Genomic DNA, 19,328 nt, shown 5'->3' with positions numbered 1-19,328 from the left:
TATATATATATATAAAAAACAAAGCAACAACCCCCAGGATGGACTTACACACAGGTATGTATTTGTCCCTCATTAAAAAATATACTGTGTGTATATTTATTCATTGTCCCTGAATGTCATAGCAGTGGCAATTAGAATGGGGTCAGGAAAAGGGGCCTTTTTTTTTTCCTGCTTTTCTTTAAAACATACACTCAAATTACGTAAGATGAACAAAAGCAGAGTAGTCACAGGAACAATCAGATCCTGTTTACATATTGGCACCCTGTTGTTCTTGTTGCCATTGTTATTACTACTCTTCAACTTGAATTCTAGTTATTACTTCCCAGGAATTAATATATCTACACATTTTTTTGTCATATATTCTCACAATAAGCTGGATGTAGGTTCAGGGAGAATGAAACACTAGAAAATCTAAATGGATCCTGAGACTCTGGAGATTCTTTTCCTGCTTAACTTTTCTGGCCCTCTTCCTCAGATTATCAATCATTTAGAAAATTATGGTTAATTCTACATAACAAGTAATTTTTAGTGGCCTTTTCTTCCGAAAGATGCTTCTGGGCAATAACGGCATTATGTCCTTATTACTGATGCAGGTGGTTCTCCACCCTTGGAGTCTATTCTTTCAGCAAATAGACTGGTCATTTGAACTACTTCTCATTACTGAGTGATGCTCTGGGAGAACCACCTGTGCTTAATGCACCAGAAAATTTGGTGGTGGTGAGGGAGAGGTTAAATTTCAGCCCAATTTATTTATCTTATGCAAAAGTGTCTAATGACTTCTTGGCCTGAAGACTTTGTAATTGAAAAACCCTAGATATAAAAACTCTATTAGGATTGGGGCAAAAAAATCAAAACCCATATTGAATTAAAAAATAAAGTACTGCTTGCTGGTTTACAAAGAGTCTATAACACTGATAAAATCTTCGGAAACCAATGTGCTTTTTTTCTTTTTTCTTTTTTTTCCTTGTGTTTCTTTATTTTGGCTTCATTTCAACCCTGGAGTTCATATCATCTCCTTCCAGATCATACTCTTCTACTTGACCACTGGTCCACACCTTCATGCGGTCAGTCAGGTCACTGCTTCTGGGAGCCAGAATGAAGTCATAAATCAGGGCGGCACTTGCTCCTCCAATGATTGGGCCAACCCAGAAGATCTGAAACACAGTTCCCAGGCTAGTTAATACATCAGTTATTATTACACCATGAAATATACAGTGAAAACATTAAAATTACACCTGATAAAATATCACCTGATTATTTACTTAACCACAGAACAAGAAACCAAAATTTTCTCACTATGAATTGGCAATAGACCCAGAGATTAATAACTGCAAGTATGTTGTCAAGTTCTGATATTTAAAATTAAATATCTGCTGGTAAAATATCACTATTTCTCCAGATAGCTTTAGCAGGGGAAGACAATTTCTAACAGCAACAAGGGCATTAGATTCCATTCTCCCACTAACTTTCAGTGATAGGTGAATTAGAAAGTAATACTTAGTGAGAACATAATTAGGGGCTTAATTTGTTGCTGGCTGTTATTTAGCTAGAGATATTGCTGTAATTGTACTGATCTAATTCCTTAAGGCAAGTAAAGTTTGGAAGGAGAGGTAATAAAAATATTTTAGTAGACAGGCTGATTTTATCAGAAATAGTAGATGATTCTGAGGGATTGGGATGGCCAAAGATTTCCTGAGTCTGAAAACACATTTTCTTTCATTCGTCAGTATCAGTGGTTGAATATGAATTATTACCTTTATCTCCTCTCTGTACAGAGAAAAATGATTTTTCTATTAAATTCTGAAAATGCTACCTACTAACATAGTTACATTACCTTAGTATCCTAATAGAAGTTTTAAGTAGGAGATAATGGCAAAATTTTCCCAGTGTCCTTCTTTTGAGCTTTTAGAGTAAAACGGCATCCATATCCAACATTTTCACAACCTATTGTACTACCATCAAATTTTGATGAATGTCCCTGCAACTGGCTGCCAAAATCGTAAGTAGGATAGTTGGAACAAGCTACATTTTAAGTATTTAAGAACACATGCTCATTTACGGCTTTTATATCAGTTTTCTTTATTGAGCTTTAATGAAATAAGCAAACTTCCATGAAGTTCCTCATTTTAACCACATTTAACCACAGGGAATAGTATAAAATTCGTAGTGTTTCCAGAACATTAATGCATGAAAGCACATAAGCAGACCTTTAACTTTTAAATGGACATTTTATTAGCTTCCAAATGTTGGATTATCCATTTCAGTTTATAAACCTGCTCAAGAACCTTCTGAAATTAGGTCTTCCAAGATTAAGCAGTAGCACTTTACAAACTCAGTTTAAACAATAAATACTCAATACAGGATTCTGTGTAACGAGACTTTTAACGTTTCAAATATTTGAAACAAATAAACATAAAGGGAAATAACCACAGAACATCTACTGTAATTCTTTGAACATAACATACTCAGCTTGAGCACTTTGTGATCTCCTAGGGCTGGTCAGGAGCAAAAGGAGATGATTGTTAAATGAAATTGAAATGACAATTCACTGACTTGGTGCTGATGATATGCGTTTAAATGTTCCTGATCTCGTAGACTATGCATATGCAGAGTAATGTAAGCTAAACAAAGTTATTTAACTTACCCAGTGATTTTCAAAGTTGTTGGCAATCAGTGCTGAGCCAAAAGATCTGGCTGGGTTAATTCCACAACCAGTGTAATCAATCTAGGAGGTGGAAAGAGAGATAGTGGTGAGGCACTGATGCACATGTGGCACCTTCATTACACAGGAGGGCAAGTGGCTGCCTGAAGCATGGTTGGAACGTTCACAACAGCTTTATTCATCCCACCCACTCTTCCTCAGAAAAAGGAGGAAAGACTGTTTTTCATGCACCTGCCCTGTGCCCCCAAGGAAACAAGTCCTACTGCAGTGATTCCTCCCAGGTGTCCAACATCATCACTCATGGGCATAGCCACGTGGCTCAAGAAAGAATGTTGCAGTAACAAATTAGACTCTGAAGTGGAAGAAGGGACAAACTATCATCTGCCAATCATGTTCCTGCCTTCATTGGCCCATCCTGAGGAGGGACATTGCAGATTTCAATTGTGAATGTTAAAACTTACAGCAAGAAGATGTCCCAAGGCAACAGAGAGACCAATGGCCAAAGGTGCTGATCCTGAGACATCATTCCTCCTCCGATCTGTGGTAGCAAGGACACACAATACCAACTGGAAGGTAGCAATGATTTCAATACCTAGTCCTTGGCCTGCATTGATCCCTTCTGAAAGCTGCATGGAGACAAGAAAGAAAATGTCATTTGATATTCCTACATGACTTCAACCAATACAACAAAGTTTTTCAGGATCTGATTTCTCAATGGGAAAACACAGACCTGCACAGCTATTTCTCTCCTCAGGTTGCTTTTGCTTAACAAGGGATACAAAAAAAAGAAGTGGTGGAAAGAAATTACTTTTGAAACGCTCACTGCTGTACTGAAGTTAAGCATAACCAGCTTTTGTTGGTGACTCAGCATGGTTGCATAGTTGCTGCATCCAGTCAAAAATGAATGCTCAACCAGTAGACTCAATGATAACATAACTGATATACATGTGAGAAACAAATGAGCCAGAGATCCACCTTCAGCAGAGCTTATCCATAGAAGTGAACTGTGATGCCTTGAGACATTTATTCATTGCTTCTGAGAACGAGGATCCTGTGGTCATGTTAAAAATTGCTCAGCTTGCATTCAGCAACAATTGCTAAGCAAATAGGAACAGGATAAGAAAGGGACAAATAGACAGCAAGAAAAGTGAATAGCTCTGAGTAGTTTGAAAGTACTTATCTCTGCTATTGACAAGTCATATTAATCTCCTCTTCTCACATTACTACTTATTTTCTGTAATTCAATATGAACCCTTCAAAACAAGGGTAATATCCTGCAAAATGCTGGTCCTATGGTCAAATTTCCACATTAATATTGACACCTATACTGTGATGCAATTGCCTGAAAATATGTCTCTTTAGTGCCACTTGAAATACCCTGAGATCAAGTGTTCACATGGGACTGGTAGACATGACACAAGTCCTACTGAAGGCCAAAGGTATCTAAAATGTCTCTAGATGTCAATTCTAAGGCAATGGTTCTCTGACTTGGATAGATAACGAACTTAGTCAATGGAGATGAGATCCACTGAGCTGATGAAACATAGATGATCGTTTGAGAGTCATCTGAATAGCTCTATCTTTCATTTTGTATTAACTAGATCTCATTTGACTACAAGAGCTTAGATGTTTAACTCATGTGTAGACTAATTTTTTTTTGTCAAAGTCAAACTGAACCTTGCTCAACTTCTTTGGGAGCCATTTAAAACTATCCACAATTCAGGCATCCTAAGGGGCTGATGGGGGAAGCATTTCAATTTCCTACTGAAGTAAAACAGATACTCTAGAAAAACACACTGACAGATGTAGGTATTCTGACTGCATTACTAATCATGAAATCAGTAAAGTTTTTCCTTAATGTAGAATCATAGAATCATAAAATGGTTAAGGTTGGAAGGAACCTTAAAGATCATCTAGCTCCAACCCCCCTGTCATGGGCAGGGACACCTTCCACTAGACAAGGAAGGTAAATGCTGTAGAACATATTGAAAACATGGTAATTCACATAAATGAACATTATACAGCAGAAATACTGTCATGTTTCAGGATTACCTGTAGAAACTTGTGCTTAACAAGAAAACATGGAGTTAAGCCACTTAGTGTTACAACAAGGTTTAATTCTTCTTCTGATTGGTATAATCAGTGGTATCTTAGTTAAGACAAGAGAAACCTGTATCTTAGCTGAATAACTTTGTGTTAAGAAGAAATAACTACATTGTATAGATAGTATGAAACACGAGCTTGGATAGAGGCCAGAGAAACTGAGAATGTGAGTGACTCAGAGTAGGAAGCAGAGTCTGCAAGATTTATGTTCAGTAACAGTGCTATCAGTAGGTTATCCAATCTGCCATAGCCTTTCCATTAAAAATTACTAGGTCATACATGGCAAAAAACAATGACATGCTACTGTGACCTGTCCAGAACAATGAACTGTGGGAAATAATGTTTTAAATCTGTTTTTGTGGTTTTACATCCTAATTTACCCAAACCCAATATTTAAATAACCTTGAAGATATTTAGCTGAACTCTTTCACTTTCTACCTTTGCTGCTCACTTTCTTGTTTCTTCTCTGTAACAAAGCAGCATAATTTCAAATTCCTAAGCACTAGAAAGAAATCATCTGAGTCATTAGCCAGCATAAATCTGATCAGCTACATTAGACCAGTGAAAAGACATTGATCTGTAAGACCTGTCAATTTGAAGCATTATTAGTATATTTTTATATCTTGATCTTTAATACACAGGACTGATATCCTTTGAGTTAGACCTAGTTCATCTAGAGGCAGAAAGAAATTCTGGTTGAAATGGCAGGCATTTTGTTCCTTCAGCATGCATACAGTACAAACTGAAGTCAGTTAATGAAACCTTCAGCTTTAATAGCACTTATATGTGAGAAATGCAAGTCTAATGCAAATATATATATAGATCAGCTGGCAGTGAAAATTACATGATCCAGAAATTCATGCTGAATGAGTGATATATCACTAAATTTATATGCTATTATTTTAGTCATCCCCATCTACAAAATCCTCTCACATTTGGAAGGCCAAACTGTCAAACTTAAAATGCAGATATATTGGCAAATAAGTGAGTGATATGCAGATAAATGGGTAAGTGGATAAGAAACTAAATTCTCTTCTATTGTAATGCATCTGTTGTAAAACATCAGAGAATCTGTATCTGATGTCTGATGCATTGATGTTAGTATTTGACAAAGCCTTGGCATTTCAAACGATTAAACACTGACCTACAAAGTCTTTGCTTCACTTGAAGAGCTTCTATAAAAGAAAAAAAGACAATAAGAGCAAAATTATGCTTTTAAAACCTGTGATAATCCTTATCTTTGAGAGGCGGAAATTATATTCTTCCTTTCCCCCCAGGAAAACACATCCTACAGCTGATGTGACTTAAGGTCATTCTCCCTGCTAACCAACAGTTATTGATGGGCTGTGTAGAGTCAAAGAAAACCTGGAAATATCATAGGAAATCTCTTGTTTTCCTCTAGCATGTGATTTTACGCAGCCTGCCAGAGATCTAAGATTTCACTGTGAGAGTAAGGACTCTGGGCCATGTTCCAAACTGAGGCAAACTGAGACAAACCTTGGATATTCTGCTTTGTTGTGGTCTGTGGATCTCCAGTATGTAAGTGTAGCATCATTGGCATTCATTGTTTGCCTACTTGTCAGAGATACAGTATCATGCAGCAGTAGTTGGGACCATTCAGGGTAGAGCAACACATGGAACAACATCCCAGTCAAAGAATAAGATGGGTAGTAGGAAGGCGCATTTCTTGATATCGAGTTAAAATGTACATATGTGTGTGTGTTTATATTTAGATTTATGATCCTTGGTCACAGTGGATTTGTAAGTGTTACCCAGCTAACAATGCAATACGACACATTTTGCATCTTTTGAATCTGCTGATTTAAGCTCTTGGCAGAACCAGGTAGTCATAACCTACACGAGTTAGTTACTCTTTCATTGCACTTTCCAAATGTTATTCAGGTTTTTTTAAGGAAAGCTTGAATTTTATCAGAATACCTGACTCCAGAAGCCTCAGGGCTGTCTATAGCTTAATCTGAATCTAGTAGGAAGTAGTACTGAACATTATAGGGAAGGACGACCTGTGGCTGTCAGTGAAACAAAGGCAAAATACCACTGCTGGTCTTAAAATCCAGCATTCTGCAACTGAGAATATCCACAATACAGGTGACCATATATCTAGTTCTTAAACAGACAAAATAATGCCTTGAAACATAAAGACAGTCACTTTTATTGTAGTATTGGGGTGAAGGGATCACTTTCCAGTGACATATGCCCACACTGCAATGACTTTCTTCCCTGCATTGGTAGGCTGCCTTACCAGCAGTCACAACAACGTATATGGGCAGCATATGTGGGCTGATGCTCTGTTCGCTATTGATATATCTGTCAGGAAATCTCTGACCTCTTCTCATATCAGTACAATAACTTTTAGATGCTTTGCATTTTAGGTGATGCTCATTAAGACAACAGAAAAAATGGCAAAAGGCAAGGAATAGCACAGTAACTCCCCGAGCTTTTCGTTCTTCAGACTTGTGAGGCTTGAAGAGGGCATTCAGTGCATTAAGTAACCAAATATGTTCTAAAGAATTAAAATGAAACACTCAAGCCCACATTCAGCTCCAACACAGTTTCCCACACCACAGGAGTCAACCCAGACTTCTCCTTTTTTGTTCACATGAATTGTTCCACTAGACTTAATTTCCAATTCACTGTTTTGACAGAAGCACCAGAAACACACCCAAGAAATGGGTTACGTAATTGCCAAAATCAGTGCATTGTACGTAGACACATATATCTGATCAGCTGAAGCAGTCTTGACTGCATTAGCTTGCACTGAGTAATTCTCCTTTGACTGAAAGAGCACCCAGACAACAAGCAGAAGCCTATATGTAGGCACGCCAAGTGAGATTTAACCTTCTGTGAGCTGAATTCCACCATTAATATTTTCACCTGAGTTCACTGTGAATCTGAACAAGTTTGTGGGAGAAAAATCCATGAGAATACAGTAAATGTACAGAAATCACATCTCATTCAGAAAGCTCCTGAGCTGCAAGTGACTGGAATCTAAGAAAGCACTTATAGCATGCTGAAGCCCTCTGCTTTGCATTGCTGGACATGGGATGAGGTACAATACTGGTTACCCATTTAAAGATTAGCTTTATCTGGTAATGCTACTGCTGCTCTTGAACAATCTGTTTTGAATTTAGTGCTTTGAGCAAGGGGTCAGACTAGACACCTCGTGAGGTCCCTTCCAAGCTGAATTACCATGTAAAAGAGCTTGGTTCTCTGGAAAGGTTCTTCCTGTGGGAAGGTCTAGGACAGAATTTTCTCAATGTTGCCCTGGTTCGGCTGAGTTAATGTCTTGAAAAAGCTGGTGACATATGCAGATAGTGGAGCCCAGTCACTGTGAAGACTGTAGCTATGCATATAGATTGCAGGCTATGCATACGGATTATATGCATAGATATAATCCATATTGGTGAATCAAGTGAGACATAATCATAGAATCATATAACCATATAATCATAGAGTCATAAAGGCATAGAATCACAGAATGGTTTGGGTTGGAAAGGACCTTAAGATCATCTTGTTCCAACTCCCATACCATGGGCAGGGATGCCTTACCCTAGACCAAGTTGCCCAGGGCTCTGTCTGATCTGTCCTTGAACACTGCCAGGGATGGAATGTTTATCACTACTGTGCCAGTGCCTCACCACCCTCACAGTAAAGAAATTCTTCCTTATATCTAAACTGAACTTCCCCTGTTTTAGTTTGAAACCATTACCCCTTGTGCTATCATTACAGTCCCTAATCAAATGAGGACCATTAAACCCAAGGGCAAAATTAATGGAAAATAATTATCTAGTCATGACAATGAGAGTAACTAGTTGAGACGAACATCTGCTTTTAGGTCTTAGGAAATGGGTAGTGGTCATGTTGCTGCCGTATCTCTACAGCATGAGACAGGAGACAGGAACTATGGAAGCTTGTTTCTCAAAAATGCCCTTAACTACCATGTTTAGCTGATTGAATTCCAAAGCTTCAAGAAATTATTTGGGCAAATTAATGGTATGTTTTCTTTCCTTTTGGGGTTTTTTTTTTGGGTTTTTTTTTTTTTTTTTTTTGTGTTGGTTTGGGGTTTTTTTAGAGCAGGATATTTATTAGTTGCCTGCCTTCAGGAGAGAAATGGGGACAGGAAATTAAACTGGCCCAAGGTACACCCAACTGTGTACTTCTCTAGTGGCTTCATATTTTTCTCAGGAGTAAAAGTATATCAAGTTCAAACCTGTTTCCTGTTATGTGGATAAGACTGTTATGCAAGGTGGTTTCATTACGTAGCGCTATCCATCTCATCCAACAAACCTTTAGCTGTGGATTGTATCTTCCAGGGTCCAGCTTGCTTTCATATAATAGGGATTAGTTTCTTATTGCTCCTGAAAAACAGCAGGCCTCTGGAAACATAGAAATCTATTTTTTCAGTAGAGGAATGTCAACTTTCTCCATTCTTATGAAACACTTCACTGCAAGCCATGGTGGCTGGTGTTTTTTAGAGAGGGAAATGTGACACATATAATATTACTGATGACTGGGACTCCTTTTCATATCCCACTCATCCCTAGACAAGGCAGCTTTTGCAGAACTCCAGCAATAGCATGGCTGACACATAATAGAATAAGCATGGTGTGGACTGATTAAAAATGTATTACTGTTTATTAAAGTGACTTTACTATTCATGTTGGGAGAAGTGCTATGTTCTCCTATCCACACAAAATCTAGCATTTTAAAGAGCTGTGCTGCAATAAATAAATTCTTTATAATAGACAGACCTCTTTCCTTGTGCGTTGAATTCAAAGAAATAGCTAACTGCTTGTACTGGGCCTGCTCTTTTCAACATTCCATCTTATCTCTGCAGTGTCAGACTGTTTTTTTAAACAAAGACTTTCAGCATTTCATTCAAGCAAATTCCCTCTGTGTTACTGTGTTTTCTTCCTGTAGCTTAAACTTTCCCTTCTTTGTTTTCCCTTATTTTTCTTAATATGAAAAACTCCTTACATTAGTTTAAATGGTTCATGCTGTTTTCTTCACCCCTATGTTGGAAATATTAATTATGCTGCTTTATACTATCACTTAAGTGTTTTGCTGGGCAAAGTTCTTTAATGCAATATTCTTCAAATGCAATCTCAGAAATGAATCTCCTTATTTCCCTCAAAAACATCTTAGTCTGTCTGGCCTGTCATTTTGTTTGGCTCTTCTTATGCTTCCAGCTTCAGCGCTGTCATGAAAATAACTTGGTAACTTCCATTTTGATAGCATACCTTTACTCATAAGCAAAAATGTATTCAGAGACTTTATCCACAGCTATTTCTCTACAGTTATTCTCTTGTCTCCTTGCTATTTAAAGGTATCACTCTGAAACGGCTGTTTCTGTACCCATTATTTGAGTGTTAGGGATTCAGAGAGTAAAAAGTCTCATTTCTTTAGTGACAGGCAAAAATCTAAGGAATTTCACTCAAAATTATACAACAGGAGCATTCAGAAGAAGCTGCTTATGAGGCAAGAATTAACTTTGGATCATATCCTAGATCAACAATAGAAGCATTCAGCAGAACCTAGAGACAAAACATATTGTCCTGTGCTAGATTATCCTTCCTATAAATACAGACTTAAGAGCTCTAAAGGAGACTCATTCAATTCCCAAAGCAGAAATCATATTTTCCATTCTTTGGACAGCAGAAACCCTCCAGGAACAAGACTAACATCCCTCCTCCCACCTCATCATCAGGCTGATGAGAAACTAGCCAGGGCGTTGTGTTGCAGCAGCCTGGTATGCCATAAAAATAATGATGGTTTCATTTATACTAAAGTAGGGCATATAAAGTTTACATGTAAGGCCAGTGACAGATAGCAAAAGTCAGTTCCTCTATAGGATTTCCATTTAGCACAGCTAGTTAGAAATAGACCATCTGTCTCATTTACACTTTTATATTTTGATGTGCCTCTGGGAAAGTCACTTTGGGGAAACTTTCTTTTTTTCATCTTGCTGCTGAGAAATAAACAACTTCTATTCAGAGGTAGAGAAATGGTGAGTTGTTTGTTGTTGGTCTTTTCTTTTCTTTACCCAGCAAAACCCAAGCAAATAGTCTATTTTCCATAACACTTTTGAGAGACTCATTTATACCACAGAGCTATTTATGACGTCCTGTATTGTCAGCCCAGAAGGAGATGGTCTTTCAATGGGGAATTTTAGGCATATCTGAATTTTGAGTCTAACAGAATCATCCTTTCTATGTTGTTATTGGAATAACTAGCTAGATCTGCATAAACCTCATAGGATGATTGTTGTCTATTGCACCAAAGCAATACTCGTTTTATACTTCCAGACAAACACTCCAGAAAACCTGTGGAGTTTTCAAACTTTCCAAGTCTGAGTTATTTATACAGTCAGTATTGTGCAAAGTGTTGAAGATTTGGCATTTCATGGAGTTAAAACAACTCTGAATCCATGCAATGGACTTCAGGAATTCAGGGAACAATTCCAGTTCCTTCATTTCTCCACCTTGTTCATCAAGCAAGAAGTGGTATTAAAGGAAGGAAAATGTGCCAAACATGGTTTTATTCATTCCTCAGTCCAAATACAGTCATCAATTTCAGGAGAAGTTGTGTTTATATGTGTAAGGAAACATTTGCCACAGTTCTGCTTTCAAAACATTCATTGACTTCACTTGGCACACAATTAGTGTCAGGAGCCTGAAAAAGTTTGGTTTTCTTTGGTACCTCCCAGCAATTCCTGAAGAGGCGATGAACAGGACACTACCACGGAAGTACTCAGAGGATTTCTTTGCTGCTTTGCAGGCCACAAGTGCTAAAAGAGAAACCCCTTGCATTTTTGCCCTCCTGCTGTTTATAGAGTTTCCTCTTTGACGCCTGTCAGGCTGCATATATTTGAGGTTAATGTTAGGTTAATATCATGCCTTAGCCTTGGATCTCATTGACTTTGGTGGAGCTGCAGCAGTTAAACACCAGCACTAGCTTTGGCTCTGGATGCCACAAAGAGCAGTACTTTCCCATCAGGTTGCACATGAATAAATACACATATTGCTCCCAGCCAGGCCAGAAAAACCTTCAGGAGACATTCACTTGCCCCGTGACATTGGCATTGATATTATTCTGGAGGTACTGAGGAGCACGGCCACAGACCATGATGTCTTATTGTGCCAGGTACTGTATCAGCCCACAATGAGAAGGATGCTTCTGCCTCTGCATGTCTAGAATACAGACAACAGTTTAAAGACAGGAAAATACAGAAACTGAGGAATGTAGACACATAACATACAATTTGCTATCTATCTATGAAGTTAAGCACAAACAGAACATATTTTGGACTGGTTTTCCTAACTCCAGAATGCAAATTTTTCTAAGAATGAAGTTTTCTTTGACGTTTTCAATTGTGATACCATGTAAAGATCACTATGTTATTGAATTCTCTTAATTAAGCTAGAGAACGGACAAATAAGAAAAAATGTACTACTGCTTTAAAGAAAACAGGCAATTTCCCCTTGAGACAAACAGGAAATTTTTCAAGGGCTATATTTTTTTCCTTTAGTACTTCTGATTTGGTTTAGTATACTTGCTTTAAAAACGTTTCTTTTAAATGTAGCTACATACAGCTAAGGTAGTGGCACATTTTAGGTTCTCTGATTAAAGAGATGCTATTCTCAACTCACCTGAGGTTCACATCTGCTGAAGTACTTGAGCCCTGTTTCAATGACTTATGTTGTTTTCACCATTGCATCAATTTAACCAAAAGAGATCCATAATATTCATTCCTCTGTTTGCTGTGGAAATTTCCTTCTGTTCTCAGGCTGGGGTTCTTGCCATGTCAGATCTTGATTTAGAATGGACCCCAATCAATAGAGTCTTTTATTCTGCCATGTCAGATCTTGATTTAGAATGGACCAAATGACCCCAATCAATAAAGTCTTTTTTTTTTTTTTTTTTTTTTTTTTTTTTTTTAATTTCTAGCTAATTTAAATTAGGAAATGAGATTTGGGGTTGTTTCATTTGAAGAATCTTTCTATCAAGCTCTCTGTTTCTGGTGTGTATGTGTGGAGGTGTGTATACACATAACACACGAAACATCCAAATATATATGGCATGATACATAGAATGCTAAAGAAAGGGAAAAATTTTTAAGTGTTTATTCACCAGTTAGGAAAGTTGGTGGCAAAATTAATTTCCTTATGTTTCATATTTGATTCCACTTTGTTTGACAGCTGGTCAAGCAAAGAAAAAAAAATCATTCTCCAAAAATCCCAGCTTGATTCCATTTAAATTACAATGTAAACTAACCTACCAAATTAGTATTTTTAGTTCTATTGCAATTCGTTATTTTACAACCTTCCATGCAGTCCTCTCATGAATTTCTATCATTTCCAAGTAGAAATAAATAAAGAGGACCTTTAATCTGAGGTTTTCAGAACATTTTTCAAGCAATGCACCAGTCATCCTCTGGACATGAACCCGGTTCCTGGTACAAAACCCGTTTTGAACCACTCTATTTTAGCATCAAAAGGCTGTCCTGCAGGCAGATGATCACTATGGGTGATAACTATGAGGTTTACATGTTAGCCCAGATGTTTTTGCTATCACAATATGCGAACATTAGAAACGGTGTGAACATTAGAAATAGCCAGTTTTGAACAGGTGTCTTTCCTGTGTTCCACCTGCCTGGCAAATTCAATACAATGTTGGCATGCCATAAAAGGCTGCTGCTGCAGAACAGAAATTGAATAATGAGCTATTGTTTTGGAACTCTTTGTTAAGAAATAAAAATTCCAGACTAATCTTATGAACAGGAACCATTTTGCTCATTCTAAAAATACAGTGATTTCTGGCCCCTTGTAGAAGCTTGAGTGCTTAAGCATGCAGATGTTCCAGCACAGTCAAGGTTGTCAGGAAAAGCCTACACTGGATAGAAACCAAGGAGGGTAAAAAGCAGTGGCAAAGAGAACAAAGCTCACTGTATTGAAACTTGAGAAAGGTGCAGTATATAATCAGCATTGAAAAAAAGGCATCCAAGGATTTTTAATAAGGGCTAGAGGGCAGGAACCCAGCTGCATGTCTCATCCATCCAGTGGCACCTCTGGAACTGCAATTTTCCATACTGACTCAGTGGAAAAGCAGCATAGCTTACTCAATTGTCCACACTTACTGTCAAGTTTATTTTGGAAATTCTTCCAACTTAACCCAACTTTGTTTATTTTGATGTTGGAGAACAGACTCATAGGGCGCGGGCACAAAGTGAGAGGGAAATCACAAAGTAAACACTGAGTCATCAAGGCCAACCATGCAAGTCCCACTCCCCATCTTCAGAGGCTACCGCTGGTGCACAGGTTTGGACCAAGAGTGGGGACTTCTACTCATGATCCCCTCTGAGGAAGCTTTCTAAAGGATGGGAAAGATTCAGTAAGGAATATCAGGATCAGTACTGACCCACATACACCATTAAAAGGAGTGGCAGGTCTCAACTTTATGGGGGAGTCCCAGTGCAGTGACAATTTTATGTTTGCACTAGAGGACTCTGTGCCTTGGGAATTTGTTGGGAAAAAAATCACCAGCACTGATATCCCACAGATGAGATAATATGTATGTAGAAGCTAAGGATCCATGCATCATATGCCTCATCCTATGCTTCAGTATCCTGGAGGCAAGGTATTGTCCAGCCTTCAGATTTCCCAAGTAGTAGAATAAGGCTGTAGCTGTGGGACACATAAACTGCAGAGAAAAAAAAAAAACAGCCATCTCCAGGATGGGGGTGCAAAGCTGCTTCTTTGCTACTGAACCAAAATCCAGCTAAAATGGAAAGGGAATTCACTATGTTTGACTTTGGTGAGGGTGAAGGGTGTCTCAAAGCAGTGAAGACTGTCCTGGTAGAAAGAACCAAGGACAGCAAAGGGCTCCTTTCTCCCTGTCTTTGAGAAAGGATTTAGATTTGGCCACTGTGTGTTTATCACCAAAGGGCATTGCACCCTTATGTGCACCAATTCCTCTGCCACAGCCAATCCAACTTTGGGGACCCTCTGCTGAGCAGTAGTGGCAGAGATACCACCAGTTGCACTGGAAATCCAAAGGGTGTTCCAGCAACAAGTGACTTTCCACACTCGACGAGTGGTATCTATATGACTATTCACCTGTCTTAAGAAAACGTTACAGACCTCCGAATCCACTGACTACAGATCTCTTCTGACTTTTCCAGAAAGTTAGTATACTCTAATCAGTATGCCAAAATACAGAAATTCTGAAATTGTAAAGCAGTGTCTGCATTTTTCACAAACTTGATTATTTTCACACAAACAAATAAAGCAAATCAAAACAAAAAAGCAAAGAACACTGATCTAAAAAAATTTTCTCAGTATGTTTTTGAAACCTTGATGAAAGTTCTCAAGATAATTATTGCTGAACTGTGAATATTGTGTTAGTTACCTTAAGGTACAGAAATCTCCTGTCACCCACCTTTCCTCTTGAGCTCTTAGTTGATCATTAACTGCTTGTGATGAATAGTTTCTTCCATTATCCAAACTACATATCTGTCCTCATTAGACAATAGCCAGCTATGCTGGCAGTTGAGTGCATTTAGGATTAGGTATTCCCTATTCTTATAGTTTTACTTAGTGGAAATTTGCAACATGTAGTAATCCAATTGCCAAAAAAAAAGATACATGAGATTATGTAAGGAAAAATATTTATTTTTTTTAAAATAATGAGCATACAGCATATTCCTCTTTCAGCTTTTCCAATTCTAAAATATATGGGAAGTTAAATGTCTTAAAAGGATTCAGTAACCTAAATACCTCTCTAAATATTGGCCAGAATGATGTTGGAATCAGACAAAGTAACTAAAAATATTTCCATTTGCTTCAGTAAAGTTTGGATCAAACTCTTCAGATGTGACTGTTTTACTTGTCTTAGTATATTACAAACCTTAATACTGAACATGTCAAAGGAGCATCCTGCCTTTTCATTCTCTCTTCCTTCTCTCCAGCCCTGCACCTTCCATGGCTGTTTTTTATGCTTCATTTGCCTGTTCCCCTTTTTCTCTTTGGGCAATGAAAAAGGCACAAATTCATCCTACTTTATTTTGAATATTAACAGAAAGTACCTATCCTGGAGCCTCATCATGACAAAGAAGAGCTGGCTGTCTCTGGAGGACAACTCAACAAAACTAAATTGTGGCATACCTCTCTTTGTTCCTCTTTCTCTGTGAAATAGAGAGCAGCCTATGGAAATGGGTTTCTCACTTGGCATGTCAGTGCAGGACATAGAGCTGGGCAGGATAAATCTAAATTCAGGTATGCAATCCCACCCAGTATCCACTGGGGACACTGGATAGCCACTGACATCATTAAACTGCTCCCAGATTTTTTCTGTAGAAAACACCCCTTCAAGAGCACAACAAGGACAGAACAGAGGACAGAGTCACGCACATCCAGACCTTCTTCCCAACCTTGTCAAACAAACAGCATTCCCTTTCTCCCTGCTCTTTTTCTCAATACTGAATCTACTCCTCACTTTCCACAGGAAGGGCAGGAAGACAAAGCAGCTAGTAGGGATGCCAACACTGTCCCTCCCTCCCTTGTCCCCAGGTTAAAAAGCATGACACAAAAGCAAATCTCTGTGGTTTCCCCTTATCATATCTTTGTTAAAGGAAGCAGCGCGCTCTCAATGCTGGGTTTTGGTTTCAGGATATGCCCTGTTTGCAATCAGCTCTGTGCAAGGACAGCCATTTTCCCATTCTCCCCTGTGTTGGGAGCAGACCCAACTCCCCCCTCAACACACACCCCCCTCCTCAGACAGTTATGGTTTGTCAGTGCTTTTTTGCTTTCCTCTCTAGCTCTTTCCTGCAAGGGAGAAAAACAGCTGCTGCCCTCCCCATCCCTAGGGAGGTCACCCAACCGTTCCTCTAGCCAGAATGTTTATAACTGGATGTGAAAGAGAAAATAAAAAGTCAAAATTCTGAGTATTTGGCAATTACGAGCACTGAGACTGGGGCTTTCAGGAACTATTTTATCCATTAATTCATGCACAGAAACTTGCCAGATTTGTAAAATTGGTATGATGGAGACTAACACTATCTGGTTTTGCCTGTAGTGTATTTTATGACCATTTAAAACAATGATGGCATTCAAGATGCATTCCTCAAGGAGGAACAAAGCTTTCACCCTAATGTTTTTTGAGGGTCATGAAGTAGTCTCCTAAACTTACAAGATCAGTGACCGTACTGATCTTTTTCCTGTTCTTTCCATCTGTCCCCATTGGTTCTTCTGTTCTGAGATGTCCCTGTGCAGAGTTCTGAATGATATCTTTGTAGTCTGAAGAGTTACTGGCTGCAGAGCAAGAAGAATTTGGGGTTATTATCTACACCCCCTTTAAAATTGGCCAGTTTCAGGGCTTTTGGATAGGTGAATGAGCCAGCTGTCAGCACTTTGTGGCAAGCGAAAGAGTAGGACCAAACATGTTGAAACCAGACCTCCTGTGTTTAATGGCAGTTGGACCTCTCGAGGAAACCACTGGGGCAGATACCCTGTCACATGCGGTTGAGCCGTTCCCTCTTCCAGTGGTTTCAGAGCAAAAATCACAAATGACACCCACAGACAGAGCCTTCTGGAGTTAATAAAATTATTTACTTTTTTTTTCACACAAAAAAATTTTGGATAAACCCGTCAAAATTTCCAAAACAGTGGCACGATGGAATACCTGCAGGCACAAGGCTTAAGAAAGGTAAGCACCCAGCCTGCAGAATAAGATGAGGGTGGATGATACTAAGCTGCTCAGGAATCACCTTTTTAATATCAGATTTTAGTATGTTTACAAAAACTGCCTCACTTTCTGAACTAATTGTAGTGCAAAAGCAAATTAATTTATTTGTTAATTTAATTTTTTGATCCTTTCTTCCCCTTTTGCCTAAATGATTTCTGAAGAGATATCATATTTGCAGCCTTATGTCCCAGATATCCTTGCAACTCCAAATGGGCATAAGATTTTAAATTAGCCCAAGTTTCAAACTGCAGTCAGGAATATTCTGCAAAAAAGGGGACGTAGAAAAGGCGTGAAATACTTGTTTTTAATAGAATGAGGTGAAATAAGTGACTAGAAGGCAAGTGTACTGCAGTGGCTGCAGCAGTGCCTCTGACAGGGAGCTGATTTCAAGTTTAGAAGTGTATCTATCCTTTTTTCTCACATTATGGAACAACTGTAAAATGTCAACATCTTGAGGAGGAGTGGTTGTGACCAGGCAGTTTTTTATGCAGTGTGATGTGAGCACCTAGCTGGGAGAGGGCTGAAACCTGCATCCCTTCTAAATGTAGCTGCCTCACATCTTTCTCCAGACTACACCCGAGAATTCAGAGGGGTCCCATTTTTGCACTGCAAAAGGAGAAACTCAGAGGAAGTGCAGATGGGATTCTGTGTCAGGCTGGATCTAAGCACTCTGCTTAACACAACAGGTAATGTTCACACTTTTGGTGATAGGTTTTCTCTTGCTACACATTTCTCTTGTTCCTACAGTTTTCTATTACAGTCATCAACAGGTTACACAACCCATTAATTAGGTATTGAAAAATAACAACATTCACAGAAGCGAAAAAAACCTTGATATATGCACATTAATCAGCATGTTGTCTGAGACCTTCAGAACCACAAAATGGATTTGATCATGCAACTCTCAGTTATTTCAGTGTTAAACAGGTGTCAAAAGACACCTCTCAGCAACTTAGATGTACAAAATTGAACATGACCATAATGTCCTAAAGCTCCAAAATAGGGGTGGGGACAAAGGACTATCCCTATGATATAGATCCATCCTGGTATCAGTCAGGACTCAAACCCCTGCTACAATAAACAATTGACTGCCTGAGGTCACCGTTATACCACCATTACCACCACTCCCCCCTTCCTTTCTTTAGTAGATTATGAGTATTACATTTCTACTCTAAAAAAATGAAGAAGGAATTAAAAGTTTCTACTTACCGAGTTGAGCCCCAGGAGGTTGTTTGGGAGAGAGGAAGTGACTCCTGACAGAATAGCTGGGGCTACCACTGCCCCCAGACACTGGGCAATGATGTACATGAGTGCTTTGAAGATGCTGATCTGGCAGCTCAGCAGGAGGCCCAGGGTCACTGCTGGGTTCAGGTGTGCACCGCTGATGTGGCCCACACTTTGTGCCATAGTAGCGATGGATAACCCAAATGCCAGTGAAACCTTCACATTGTCCTGAGACCTTGTTGAAGTTTTGTTGCCCACCACTGGGAAGCTAAAACCCAGAGCCGAGCCAATGCTGATAAAAATAAAAAGGCTCATGGCAAGGAACTCGGCCACCACTGCCCTCCAGAACATTTTCTTTTTGAATTCACTAGCCATCTTTCCTCTCTCTCACTTTCCCCTCCTCACTTTCCCTTCTCCCTCTCTCCCTTCCTTTGCCTGTTATTTTTCCTTTGAGGACTGAAGAGAAATCTGGAGAAAAAATACAGTCCCTGGATTATTTATAGGGCATTGGGTGGTCTGTAGGAGGGAAGGGGTGTTGCACAAAAGGAGGAAAGAACATCTACATCGATGCTGACTGCTA

At 38.9% G+C, this 19,328-nt stretch overlaps 1 protein-coding gene across 1 annotated transcript; it reads right to left on the bottom strand.

Annotated features, from left to right (window-relative positions):
* Nucleotides 1-839: 839 nt before the first annotated feature.
* Nucleotides 840-19,218, bottom strand: AQP1 (aquaporin 1 (Colton blood group)). The gene is made up of 4 exons (XM_010013402.1): nucleotides 18,734-19,218; nucleotides 3,124-3,288; nucleotides 2,645-2,725; nucleotides 840-1,154 (listed from the first exon to the last, which is right to left on the bottom strand). The coding sequence occupies exons 1-4, from the start codon at nucleotides 19,121-19,123 to the stop codon at nucleotides 975-977; spliced, it is 816 nt and encodes a 271-aa protein (XP_010011704.1). The 5' UTR covers nucleotides 19,124-19,218; the 3' UTR covers nucleotides 840-974.
* Between the last annotated feature and the right edge of the window lie 110 nt (nucleotides 19,219-19,328).

The sequence above is a fragment of the Nestor notabilis genome, unplaced genomic scaffold (genome assembly GCF_000696875.1).
Source record: "Nestor notabilis isolate BGI_N333 unplaced genomic scaffold, ASM69687v1 scaffold14024, whole genome shotgun sequence".
Classification (NCBI taxonomy): Eukaryota; Metazoa; Chordata; class Aves; order Psittaciformes; family Psittacidae; genus Nestor; species Nestor notabilis.
This window is presented reverse-complemented; position numbering and strand designations above follow the sequence as displayed.

Excerpts from the sequence above, each read along its gene's own strand:
- AQP1 (XM_010013402.1), bottom strand. The coding sequence starts at position 19,123 with ATGGCTAGTGAATTCAAAAAGAAAATGTTCTGGAGGGCAGTGGTGGCC. Across the intron at positions 3,289-18,733 it reads ACCTCCTGGGGCTCAACTCG|CTTTCAGAAGGGATCAATGC; the intron begins GTAAGTAGAAAC and ends GTCTCCATGCAG. Across the intron at positions 2,726-3,123 it reads CCTTGGGACATCTTCTTGCT|ATTGATTACACTGGTTGTGG; the intron begins GTAAGTTTTAAC and ends TCCACCTCCTAG.